We start from the raw sequence: 12829 nt of genomic DNA on the forward strand, positions 1-12829 counted from the left end.
TTGTCAACTTTTTTTAAAAGAGGAGAGAGAACTTGACTTTCATCTGTAGAGATAAAGTGTCATTGGCTTAGTCACATGATTGCCCATTATGACTATTGTGTGTTCCTGGTCATTCTAGTGATTCAGATGCACACTTACCCAGGTTCTGCATGATGGACATTGCAGTGTATTACTCCATCTTTCTTGTGTTTTTCTCTCTCTCTCTTTCTCTCTCTCTCTCTCTCGATCCTCATATGTCTTTGGCTCAGGGGCATGTAGTAGGGAGTGTGTTGTTTCAGAAGGCTCATGCACGCACCTTGTAGAGCCTCTCCCTACGTGTGCTCCTTCCCCGGGGGGGCTGCTTTGATCCGCAGCACATGGCTTCATGTGCAATTTTCCATGAGACAGGAGACAATCTTCTCTCCACAAAATAAAAAAAAACAGTATAACATGGAGCCACTCCAAAGTTTTACCCCACCCATCATCCCTACTACCCCTCCCACTGGTTCTGCCCAACACACATGTAGGAAGTGAACTGCAAAATCCAGGCCAATACCCACTGTAGAGTTTACCTCCCTCCCAGTGGTGGCCCCGTATCCTCTGCCACCGGATGAGGTTGAACAGGAAGGAGACTAACTGGAGAGATTACACATCACTGAAATGTATTAAAGGTCAATGCAACAGACACCACAGACGACATAATGTGAGCGCACAGAGACAGCTGAGTGGGTCTAATGGTGCTGTGTGCACCTTAAGGGTTGTGCCAAATGAGCCGTTATTGACTGTTATACATGACATCCATCTTAGGAGTAGCATGGCCTCCTGTGCCCAGAGGAACTAGAAATAACCGTGTATAAATGATATAGGGCACATACCAGCTCTGGTGGCAAGAGCGCACAAACATGACAGCAAATTATGTGTAAGAGTAGCTAGTAATTTTATAAGGAAATGGTTTATGACTGGACAAAGCTGGATGCTGAGGTCTGATAGATTGAGGAAATCAGATTTCCTGTGGATTATTACAGTGCTGGAGGCTTCATAGCAATGAATGTCTTTGTCAGTCCTTTTTGGACAGTTTGTCTGTGTGGGTTAATCAGAAAGCAGAAATTATTTCCTTTCAAATAGAGAAAATATGCAGCTACAGAGTTATTAATCCTCAACAAAACATCATTGTTTTCATTGCAGTTAATCCAGTTGTTTATCCATGATTTAAATACCAAACAACAAAATACAGGTACAGTCAAGCACAGCAACAAAGTGACACAATGTCTGCTGAAATCTTTGGCTTGTGTATTGTCTAGCCTTTGTCTTTGTCTTTGTCTAGTCTTTGTCGGTGCTCTGACACTTCTGTATGCTAGCCAGCTAGGGACCAACTGACAACAACAAAGGAATTCATATCCACAATTTTGTCAAATTAGACAACAAAGTCATCTAAATGTGCAACTGACCTGAGTTATCATAATTCTCTGATTTCTTTGTCCTCGAACTCCCTTCTTCGTGCATCTGTTTCCGAAACCTGAAATGGACTCTCCTGCTCCGTGGTGTGGTATCCCAGCAGGGCAGCACGCAGGAGTCATATCTTCATCATGTTGGCATGGCTGAAAAGTTTTAACACACGACCAGAGTCTTACCATAATTATTAAAGGACATGTGTGGCTTTAGCCAGTGTTTGAGTGAATACTATTTACAGTGGATGCGGGGGGTTGATGCTCTTGTTCTGAGAAAGGAGTCAAAGTGGTTATGAGGATTTGTCAGAGTGCGAGAGCAGAAGCAGGGTGTCTGGTTCCAATTGAACCCCCACTCCGTGTTTGTGAATTGGGGTCATTATTTGGACAAGGGGTCAGGTGACCCGCTCTTAATCAGTTCCTAAAGGGAGGTATGCACGCGACACCCAAGAGCCCCCCGGGACAGACAAATCCTTAAGTCCAAACACAATAATATTATCATTCATTAGTGCTGGACATGAGGTTAAACTGGCAGCATCAGTGGGGCACGCTTCATTGCGGTCATTGGCTCTCTGCTGCAGTTTCCATTTTGGACTGGACACAGCTCACCGGAACCTGACCCTCTAGGGCTGACACACACACACACACATACACAGTTCTACATAAACATACTCTCTATACAGACGCGTATGTAGACACACTTATGCATACACAAAAGCTCAGCACACACTATTATATATACAGACTCGTCCACAGTAGTATACTTAAACATGCACAACTCTGCTCAAAGCACTCATAATATAAACTGATGAAAGCATATACAGACACACACATACGCACACTCATGCACACACAGAGCACACCCTCAGATTCAGCTCACAGTCATCGAGATGTGTTCTGACCTGCTGCACTTGCGCTCATTAGTCAGGAATGCTAATGGTGTTAGCAGGGAGGCTGGAAAGCAGAGTTCAGTAGTGTAATAAAATCGTTTTTGGGGGTTCTTTGAAATCTTCCCGAGTCTCGAGAATGGAAGTCTAGAAGCATGAATGAAAAGGAAAGGAAGGGCGGGAACTCGCTCTCCTGAGAAGCAACAGAAGAAAGAATGCAGGAGAGATAGTGAGCAGGCAGGAGGGTGAAGAAGGAGAAGAAACAAGGGAGTCAGCAGAGGGATGTGGGAGAGCAGTCCGGGCTGCACCCAGCCCTCCTCTGCCTCTGTCTGTTTACACCATGCAATTAACTCCGAGATTTCAGGAGCACAGGACTTCAGAGTGATCTGTGCCACGTCAGAGAGAACGAAACAGGGAGAGGGAAAGAGAGAGAGAGAGAGATACAAGGAGAGAGAGAAGGAAAGGGAGGGAAAAGAGGGTGAAGGGGGAGAGACAGTTTGAAGTAAGTGGAGGAACAGAGGGAGAGAGAGAGGTGTGCTTAGAGGGAGAAAGGGAGATAAGGGATATAGAAAAGGTGAAGCAAAGCAAGAGGGGGGGAAGCAGTGTAAAGTGAGAGAGAGGTTGTGAGAGGAGGGGGGTGGGAGGGTGGAGGTATGCTGCGATGGGAGGCATGCCTGCCTGTCTCAGGGGCCCAGCCTAAGGGGGGGGGCATGGCTTTGGCCAGGTGCGGATTGTGTCTGTGGCGTCTGGCTCAGCCTTACTTCTCCAGGACACTCCCCGCCTCCTGGCTCACAGATCTCCCAGTGATAGCAGCACTCGCTCACACGCTCACACACACACACACGCTCAGAGACAAATGCACACATATGTGCCCGTGCGCTGAGCCCGTCCACATCTCTCTCTCTCTCTGTCCGCACTCAAAAATTGGCAAACCCGTTCATTTTCCAGCTGGTCACCATACACAGACACCCCATGGGGCTCTGAGTGTTTTATAGTTTAATTTTAAAAATAACTTTTTCACATGTGTTTTATGTATTTTTTGTTTGTTGGAGTTCACGTTTTACACCAACCTTGGATTCCCCACAAAAAACTGGGCACTTAACTCAGGTAAAGGATTACTTTTATTCCTGCTACTTTTCTTCCTACTGTTATTTCCAGAGATTTTTTTGTTTTCTTTTTCTTATGAAGGTATTTTTGTCAGTACTTTGTCATTAGTTTTTATGTAGATAAAGCAGCTTGCTGTCTCCAAGTCATATCTTTTTGGCTTTTGATTTTACCTCTCATTGACAATGCAAGTCTGGCCTGTTTAATAGACAGAGAGAGAGTCTGTACAGATGTGTGTGTGTGTGTGTGTGTGTGTGTGTGTGTGTGTGTGTGTGTGTGTGTGTGTTTTACAGAGAAAGAGAGAGAGCATGCTGTCTTGCAGCATGTGTGACATGCTGTTTAACACAGATATGGTGTTCTATAGGGGCATTTGGTTTCTGTGTGTACACCAATACAGCACTGGTGTTTTTCTGGAGTGTCTGACATCTCAGTTTACACCGACCTGGTGTTGTACTAGGACCAGTCAGAACTCAGTTTACACCGCCTTGATGTTGTATTAGAGTGTGTACGATCTCACTTCACACTGACCTGGTGCTGCAGTGGAACACGTGGGATCTCAGTTTACACAGATCGGTGGTTGTTTTGAAAGCATTATCAGGTCACACTGACTTGGTTTAGTATTGGAACCTGTGGGTTCACGCTGTACACTAGTCCGTACCAACCTGGTGTTAACAGCCAGCTGCAGCATCTGACCACTAAAGACGAGCATGCTGATCTGATGTGTCTGTCTCCTCTCTGAAGCTGAACAGAGCATTACACAGTCAGACCACATCTGGATCTATGTACTGCAGCTAGCTTAATTCCTGCTTCCCAACACACACACACATACACACATGTACATACACACAAAATATATAAAATATATACAGTGTGTGACTGCAGTGTTTCATAAATAATTTTGAGGACACGTGTCTGTTTTTACAGGGGTCAGGAACTTTGACCCTTGTGCTAATCACAGCTCCCTGTCTGGTGGCAAAGGAGATGAACTCTTATTGGTCGGGTTATAGGGCTCTTGGTTCTGGTCCAGGAGGAGTGGCTAGCCAGTGCTGAGTTAGTAAGCTGTCTACAGTGGGTGGGTCAAAGTTTGGATCAGTTTTAATCACAGCCAAAGTCTTCTCTCAGCTGCTGCAAAAAGAAGTGAGATTATGTGTGGTCCATTGTGTGGGTGCTGTCGGTATTTTTGTCTGTGCACTGTTCCCTTTTGAGGCAACCTGGTAAACCAGTGTGTTGTGTACAGGGGACTTGAGTACGTAAGAGAACATAGACAGTACTGAAATAAACAGGTCTATGTTTATGTAACAGTGCTATGAGCACAGCTAATATGTGAAGTAAATGGAGGAGACCAAGGGTTAGTGTGGTGTTCAGTGGCTCTGGCAGTGCTGCCTGGCGTAAATATTCAAAATTGAACCTCAGCTTTGCGTATGGTGAGGATCACCTGTTGTCTACTGTTTTTGCAGCATTGGGTGAACATGTTTGTAAAGCCATTCACAACTATTTCCAATCCACAGGTGACCTGTTTGCTTTCTGTACAGGAAGAAGTATTAATTATTCTTTGTGGCTCCTCCCGCCACTACTCCGGAAAGCACCTATCATGGTGGCTCATTCAGCACAGTTACTGCAGACCCTGGCTGACACAACAAAGCAAACATGTGCTGTGGAGATGAGGTCATCAGGGCAAGCCCCTCCCACCATGGCTGGGTAGGGGGGTGGGGAACAGTGTAGGTGACTGACAGCTGTATTTGTATTGGAAACAGGATTGCCTGCAGCTACGAATTCCATCAGTGTCTGCATTACATCCCTCCCCAAGTCCCGGCACGCTGAGTCACACGTACTGCGGGAGCCGTGAGGCACAGAGCAGACTGGCAGGCAGGCTAGTAAAGACAAAATACACGCGCCCTCGCTTTGCACATGCAGGCATACACACATACCCACACACACACCATATTCACACACCTCCTCAATATACATTCATCTATGAACACACAACATCACTACACCCTTCCGTTTACACAAAGACACACATATTTACACGCACTCACTACATAAAATACACAGAGATATAACCACACACATGCACACACACCTGTGAGTAATGGCCTCTGTGGTGTTGCCATTTTGAGCTTTAATCTCCAGGCAGGATTCAGACACTCCCAGTTTACCTCAGAGTCCTCTCTGAGTCACACACAGCCTGCCTGAGGCCCAGCCCTGTCCCCACCATTAGCGGCAGTGAAGCATGGCCCTGTCCAACCCCTCTCTTCTCAGAGACAGAGAGAGACAGACCGCCGCTGGTCTTGTTTCCAGCACTCTTCCTGTAGCACTCTCTGGAGAATAGCTTCCATCCTGATCTCTTATTTTTAGAACATTTGGGAAGGAAGGAAAGATGAAATGGTCTTTCACTGCTGCTTGATTGGGCAGCTGGCCCCTCAGAGCATCCCTCAGGTGCTCATGTCCCCGGTCACGTGACTCTATCTCGACCGGGGCCTGGTCTCACCCAGAGCCTTCACTCACAGCACACCCAGTCACCAGATCCATTTCCTACTAATTGTCTGCTTCCTAAAGCTGTCAGATTGCGTTAGGGCTGCCGATTCTCAGAGCACCAAGGATACAGCAGGATGCAATTTTCCCTCTACCTCCTCAACCCTGCCGAACCCCCCCCCCCAAAAAAAAAAAAAAAACTGGAGACGAGGGGGATGAAAGATATTTTGATTGACAGTGAACATCAGAGAGGAAATTGGGATTTGTGTCGCAGTTAGAACCACATTGTAGCTCTCTGTCCTCTTTGTTTTTTCAGCGAACTTCCCTCACTGTGAGAAAGCACTGCGGCTTTACACAGCCCAAAGCAGAGAATTTTTTTACAGCAAATATTTTGACAGCAGATATAGCTGAAAAATAAACTGACGAAATAAACGGGACTGTGATATTTGGTCCCGTGGCTCTATACTCAGCTCTGTGATCTGAGCACGAATGGGCACAGACCTTTCCTTGCCTTTTTTCCCTCTGAGGCAACTCCAGCTCGTTGTCACAGCTTGCTCAGCGGAGGCTGGGCAGGGTGGAACAAGCGGGTAAATTTCCAAGTTTGTCGACATGAAATTACAAGGGAGCCTGTGTCTGCGGGCCGCAGAACTGGGCTGGGCCCAGAACGGCTGTTTATGAGACTAAAAATAAAGTGCCTTCCGTGTGGAGCGGGACTCACATCACTGTTAGGCTGCACATTTAAAGAGACGCCGTCCCTAAATGTGGACTCTGAGACTCTAGCCCTGAGAATGTGGGTGAAGGCTTCATCTCTGTTAGAGCAAGGGGAGAGGAGGCCTGCCTTACATAACCCCCCTGTGCTCTTGGCCTAGTTTGAGTTTGAGTCCTCTTTTTGTTCCGTTCCTCTGAAACTGTCTGGTGTTTGTAGGCCGGCCAGGTTTTGCTCTTGCTCCGCCCTTTGCGTTTGAATTGGAGAAGAGACCTTATCTGTCCTATTACCAGAGAGTCCTCTGTTATGACCTGCTCTCTATAACCCATTGTACTCATGGTCTCCACTCCCTCCCTATTATCATATATATATATATATATATATATATATATATATATATATATATATATATATATATATATATATATATATACACACACACACACACACACACACACACACACACACACACACACACACACACACACTCTTAAGGGTGACCTACATACTTTATATGCTACCCATATCTACAGCTGGGGATTTACATAAGCAGTCCTGGTTAAAGACTTCACTCAGGGGTGCAACCACGGTCCTTCACCTGAGATTTTCACTTGCCCCTTTGAAATCCCAGGTCCATTACCAGTGTGGACCCCTGCTGCCCTGTGTGGATGAGCCGATGCTCGGTACCGGAGAAGGTCGAGGTCTGAGCTCTGGCCCGAATGCAGAGCGGTGTGGGGGCGGGGCCCAGCTGTACTGACACGTCCTGTTCATTTTCTGTAGTTAAAAACGCTTCTTCCTCACTTTGGATGACACAGTTAAAGACATATTCTTTTCTTTGATGGAAATGTCATGTTTCTAAAACTGTCTGTTCCTCTTTGATCCTGCTGAGACCACCAAAATGGGACAGGACAACCTGCAAATTACACAAGCACTGCAGCATGATGTTCAAAAAAACACACGATGACAAGCCGCTGGTTCGAACAAACTGCGGATTTGTCCCGATCTTTTTCCCCCGTGGTCTCGTTTTATGTAATTACACCCCGAATCGATCACGATCGTCTGTTTTTAATTACTTTTTTCCATGCGTCTCTCAGTGTCACACCTCAGAAGGCGAGCCAGCGGTGGGGTGTGTGTGTGTGACGTCCGGGGGGCCTATATTTAGCAGGGCTGTATTGATGCTAAGATGCTGTTTTTATTGAGCAGAAACAGAGCGAGCGCAGCCTGATTTCAGAGAACGTCCCTGGAGCCGCTCCAGCATCGGCTTCTCTCACTGCATTGCTGTACGCCCACACACAGGCAGATCAGCGCCGACACACACGCAGATCTCCCTGACGCAGGCACACACTCATGCACATGCGTGTACACATGCATACACACATGTGCACACTCACCTACACACACACACCCGCACACGTCCATCAAGTAGCAATAGCAATTCTCTCCTGCACAAAACATTTTCAATTCTGTGTGCTTTAAGGAGAGGAAGAAATATTCTTTACAATCAGATAGAGTCCAAAGGCACTGCTTTGAAATAAAAGGTTCATGGTCTGCAGTGGCTTGTGCTGGACTGCAGAGATTGCAGCACCAGGCCTGTTTATCAGAGACAGTAATCCATGACAGTTGGTTAGATAACGATGCTTTTTGGGAGCCTGTCCATTAAGACCAGGGCTGTGGATTTGTCTCATTCGCCCTTGAACCTGTTCCAAGATAGCTCTGTAACCTTGCGCCCATCTGAAGGATAACGTCTAGCATCTGCTGCCATAGCGACAGAGGAAAGGGAGCCGATGAGAATCGGGGGGTTGGGAGGGGGTGGAGTGGAGGGGGTTGGGTTACCTAATATCAAAGAGCAGTGAGGGATTCGTGCATCAAAGTTTGCCGCAGGTTTGTAATAAATTGATATTCTGGCTTCCCGGAAGGGACCGCTGGAGACTTCTAATGCGCTGAAATCTGCGGCCAACATCAAGGATGCCTGACCTCATCATTATGTTTCCCCCACTGTGCCGAAGATGCACTGAGCCCGGAGAACGGGCTGGCCTACCCGTGCCCGTGGGCGCTGATGCTGGGCGCACAGGCTGAACCTTCCGTGAGGACGTCCCGTCCCTCACCGACCTCACCTCCCGTGCCTTGAGCCATCCGTTCTCTCACAGTTGAGTTCCCCGCGAGATTGAGTCGAAAAGAGACAGAATTAGGAATCAGCGACTTCCGACCACGACTGGAGAATGCGTTGAGTTCCTGTGAGTTCCTGTCACCCCTGCACACTCTCCGAGCTCCTCCCTGCTGCTGCATAGACCCATCGGCTAAAATTCCCTCAGATTCCTCTCCGTGTCTTCTAATCCTTTGAAAGCCATGGTGCTATCCCCCTGTTCCTCTGTCTGGCACTCTCAGCACTATGCTAGCCTTGTAATGCAGCGATAGTTTTCTGTGATTATATGTGCGGTACGTGTCGGCTGTAAGAGATCCAGGTCAGAGGCCTAACGCACGCCAACACATCAGTGTCGACTCTTCTGATACATCAGTCAGCTGAAGTTGTTCAGCAATATACATGTGTGCATACTGCTCGTGTCTGTCTGTTTGTATGCGTGGAGAGACAGAGAGAGACAGGGAACAGCTCCTGCTGTCTGATGCATCTTTGATGACACACGATGATATCATGGTAGTGCCAGTCTTCACACACAGACCAGTGTGGCCTCAGCGACCCGTATCACAGAGCACCGCAAACGATCTGCGGCTTCATCTGAAAGTTCAGGCCGGGAAAAGGCATTGATCTCTTTCTAGTTCATTAAACTTACCAGTGCAAATTATAGGCAAAGCAAAATTATGCAACTGAGATCGATAGGTGATCATGAGAGCCGAGTGCTGGCGGTGCAAATGAACTGTTTGGGTGAGCGGTGTCCAAAAACGAATTATCTCTAGACCTTGTGATTGTCTTCATTTTGTCAACTGTGGCAATTTTGAATCTTCTCGGTCTGCAGTACTTTCGATTGCTCCAGCTCTCAAGCAATTGTGTCCCTGGTGTTTACTGGCATTTATGCTCCATTTCTCTAAAGGCCCAAGTGGAGTAATGCCATAGTGTGCAGGTCCAACAGGTATAGAACAAGAAGCTACCTTCATTGAAAGAAGGGCTTTTTATTTCTTTTTTTAGCACCACATTCATTCTCACCTTGAAGGTTACATAATGCATATATACTGAAAAAAACAAGAAATTCCCAGCATACATATTGAACTCTTGCTGATGGTGACCTTGTATACTTTGAAGAGAGAAGAAGGGAGGTGGAGAGAGAGGGAGGGAGGGTGATTGAGAGGGTGAAGAAAAAGGGAGAGGTAATGAGAAAGGTGACAGAGGGAATGGGGGGAGGGAGGTTGAGAGACAGGGAGAGAACACGAGTGAGAAGGTGAAAAAGAGAAAAGGCGAAAAAGAAGAAGGTGCGAGAGGCAGAGAGAAAGAAGAGAGGGAAGGGAAGGGGGGATGAGAGAAAGAGGGGCGGAGAGGAAGAGTAGGGGAGGGAGAGCGGGGAGGAGAGGTGGGTTAATCCTCGGCAGGGTGGACCCACGCTGGCCGATTGAACCACCAGCTGTCAGAGCAGGATTACTGCTCCTCCCATCTGTAGAGGGGGACTAAAAGAGAAAGTGTACTGGAGAAATCAGACATGCAAATAGACATGCTCATACACATGAATACACTCACATACACACATACTCACACTCAGAATGACAAGCATAATCACACAGACATGTACTCACACCAAGGCACACCTGTGAACACATACATAAACATTCACAGATATACACACTTACACAAAGATATGTACAATTATAAACAAAGATACATTCACATACACACACATACGTAAATACATACACACATGCACACATGCATGCATGAACACACATTTACTCATTTGGCAGACACTTTTAATCCAAAGAGACCTACAAGTGAGGCAGAGTACAGCACAAGCAAAAAGCCACATTAGGAGGCAACAGTATTAGAAGCACAGCATGACCAAGTTTCAATAGCTGGCAAGACAAGGTACAGCCTAGCTGGAAGAGATAAAAAAGCATGAAACCATAGTTAAATACAAATACATATACAGTGCATGTACACAGTTACAGGCATGCGTGCATGCATATACATACACATTATACATGAATATGCTGCATTTAGAGATCAGTAGCTGTCACCTCTGGGTCAAGGCTAAGGAATTTATACACATACTGTTTGTGTTGAAATGATGTGTTGTTGCATTAAAATGTGGAATTTGTAAAACTCCTTTTGGAATGCTGTCCAGCAAAATTCAAAAGATTATATTCAGATGTTGCTTTTCGCACACTAACAAGCTGAACACGTGTATGAACTTCAGATTATGTTTGATATAGAGCCCTTTCAAAACAATTTTCACAGGGCACTTCACAAGATACCACGGTCTGGCTTTGCCAAATACAATTTATGGATTGCATGGAAAAAACATGGATTCAGATTATTCTTATTTTGAATTATTGTTCCAGTGGGAGGCAAATTAGATTCAATCCTCTCGAAAGGGATCAGCGTTCTGGCGTGGGTAAACACCATCTGCAGAACTAAGAGGAACCTCATGACCCAGCTGGGGCATGGAGGAGTGGACATAACAGGTTGATTTTATTTCGCTTGTGTTTATGCAGTTTCAGACTCCACTGCGGGGGCCAGAACTTGAAGCTAATTGAGAGGTCTTTGTTTTGAGAGTGAAACCCCCCCCCCCCAATCCCCTCTGTATTGGTGGGACGTTTCCACCTCAGCGGTCTCTGGTTCTTTTTAGCAGCAGAAGGTCACCCCCCCTCCCGGCCCGGTGCCCCGCCTCCTCCCTCCCCTCTCTCGCTGCGACATAGTTGGCTGATTGTGTCTGTGATGAGCAGGCCCCTTCGCCCCTCCCCCATGCGCCTGAGCCTGAGAGAGAGAGAGAGAGACGTGAGAACCCTCCCCTCCCTCTCTCTCTCCCTCCCTCCCTCCCTCACTCGCTCTATCTCTGTTTCACTCAATCGTTCCACTCCCTCCCTCTCTCTATCTCTCCCTGCCTTCTCTCCTGCTACCCCGGTGAGGAAGTGCTCAGATCCTCTCCTCCGTCACAGCGAGGGAGAGAGGGAAAGCGTCGCGCGGTCAGGGGAGAGTCGCAGTCGCGGTAGCAGGGGCAGTCTCGGTAGCAGTCGCAGTAGCAGCCGTACCCAGACCAGCACCAGCAGCAGCAGCAGCAGCAGCAGCAGCATCCATTTTAATCAGCAGGCAGAATCTCTCTCTGTCTCTCTCCGGGCTGACCGTGCACCCGCTCCAGACCCATTCCAACAGCTCTGCCTGCTCCTTCTAGGATGCACTGAAGGATGGTACACCAGGAAAACTGTGCTTACCAGGTGAGACCGGGCCCCGTGGGGCCACCGGACTGGCTGTCCTCTCGCGCTGTCTGCTGTACCTGCGTCCTGTGACAGGACCTGTGCTTTGACTGTGATGAATAGATGCTGCAGTGCTCTCTCTCTCTCTGTGGATGTCAGGCGCGGGTCTGACCCATTTGGGGTTTGTTTGTCGGTTGCCGTGGGTTTCGCTTGCACATTTTGTTCGGGAGACGTGTGACATCGCGGCTGGCATGGTTGCTAAGTGCAACCCTTGTTGTTTGGGAATAATGCCTCCTGCTAAGCCATCGACAGGCAACATGTCCAAGGCAGGCTTTACCAGTTGGCATCTATGGGCAAGGAGCATGCTTGTATGTGTGTGTGTGTGTGTGTGTGTGTGTGTTTGTATGTGCGTGGGTGGGTGGGTGTGTTTGTCTCTGTGTATGTTTGTGTGCATGGTGCAATATGCAGCAGAAGACACAGCATGGAATCGGAGCACCTTGAAAAGCTGAGAGACAACTCACACCAAGGGAAATCGTGCTCAGAAACGGCATTCTGGGAATGCGACAGAAGTGGCCCACTTTGCACAATGACAAGTGTTTGTGACTTAATGATCGGAATGCATCACAAAATGCAAAATACTTCTCCCTGTGTCCCTGTGGTTAGCAGTGAGAAATCAACATTCTGCACTGCAGTGGGAAAGAAGGACAGTTTTCAGTGTGAGCTTTTCCTCGAGGATCACAGATGTGCCTTCCCAGATCGTTGCATTGCAGGGTGGCAGCAGGCATCAAAAGTCCTATTTAGGGTTGCACTAAATTTTTCAAGCAAGTCAAACACTGTGTGCTGTGTTTTGCTATTTGCTGTTTTGCATTATGTTTGTT

At 47.3% G+C, this 12829-nt stretch overlaps 1 protein-coding gene across 4 annotated transcripts in view; it reads left to right on the forward strand.

The window, feature by feature from the left end:
* schip1 (schwannomin interacting protein 1) overlaps nucleotides 1-12829 on the forward strand; it is a 64642-nt gene that overhangs the window by 24136 nt on the left and 27677 nt on the right. The window contains exon 1 of one of the 4 annotated variants that reach the window (XM_036536785.1): nucleotides 11602-11972. The exons of the other annotated variants lie outside the window; for them this stretch is intronic. Within the exon in view, the coding sequence (XP_036392678.1) occupies nucleotides 11943-11972 (30 nt within the window). The 5' untranslated portion in view covers nucleotides 11602-11942. Of the gene's footprint in view, nucleotides 1-11601; nucleotides 11973-12829 lie in introns of those variants that run through there. 4 annotated transcript variants of the gene reach the window in all.

Source organism: Megalops cyprinoides, chromosome 9, assembly GCF_013368585.1.
Source record: "Megalops cyprinoides isolate fMegCyp1 chromosome 9, fMegCyp1.pri, whole genome shotgun sequence".
NCBI classification, from domain to species: domain Eukaryota; kingdom Metazoa; phylum Chordata; class Actinopteri; order Elopiformes; family Megalopidae; genus Megalops; species Megalops cyprinoides.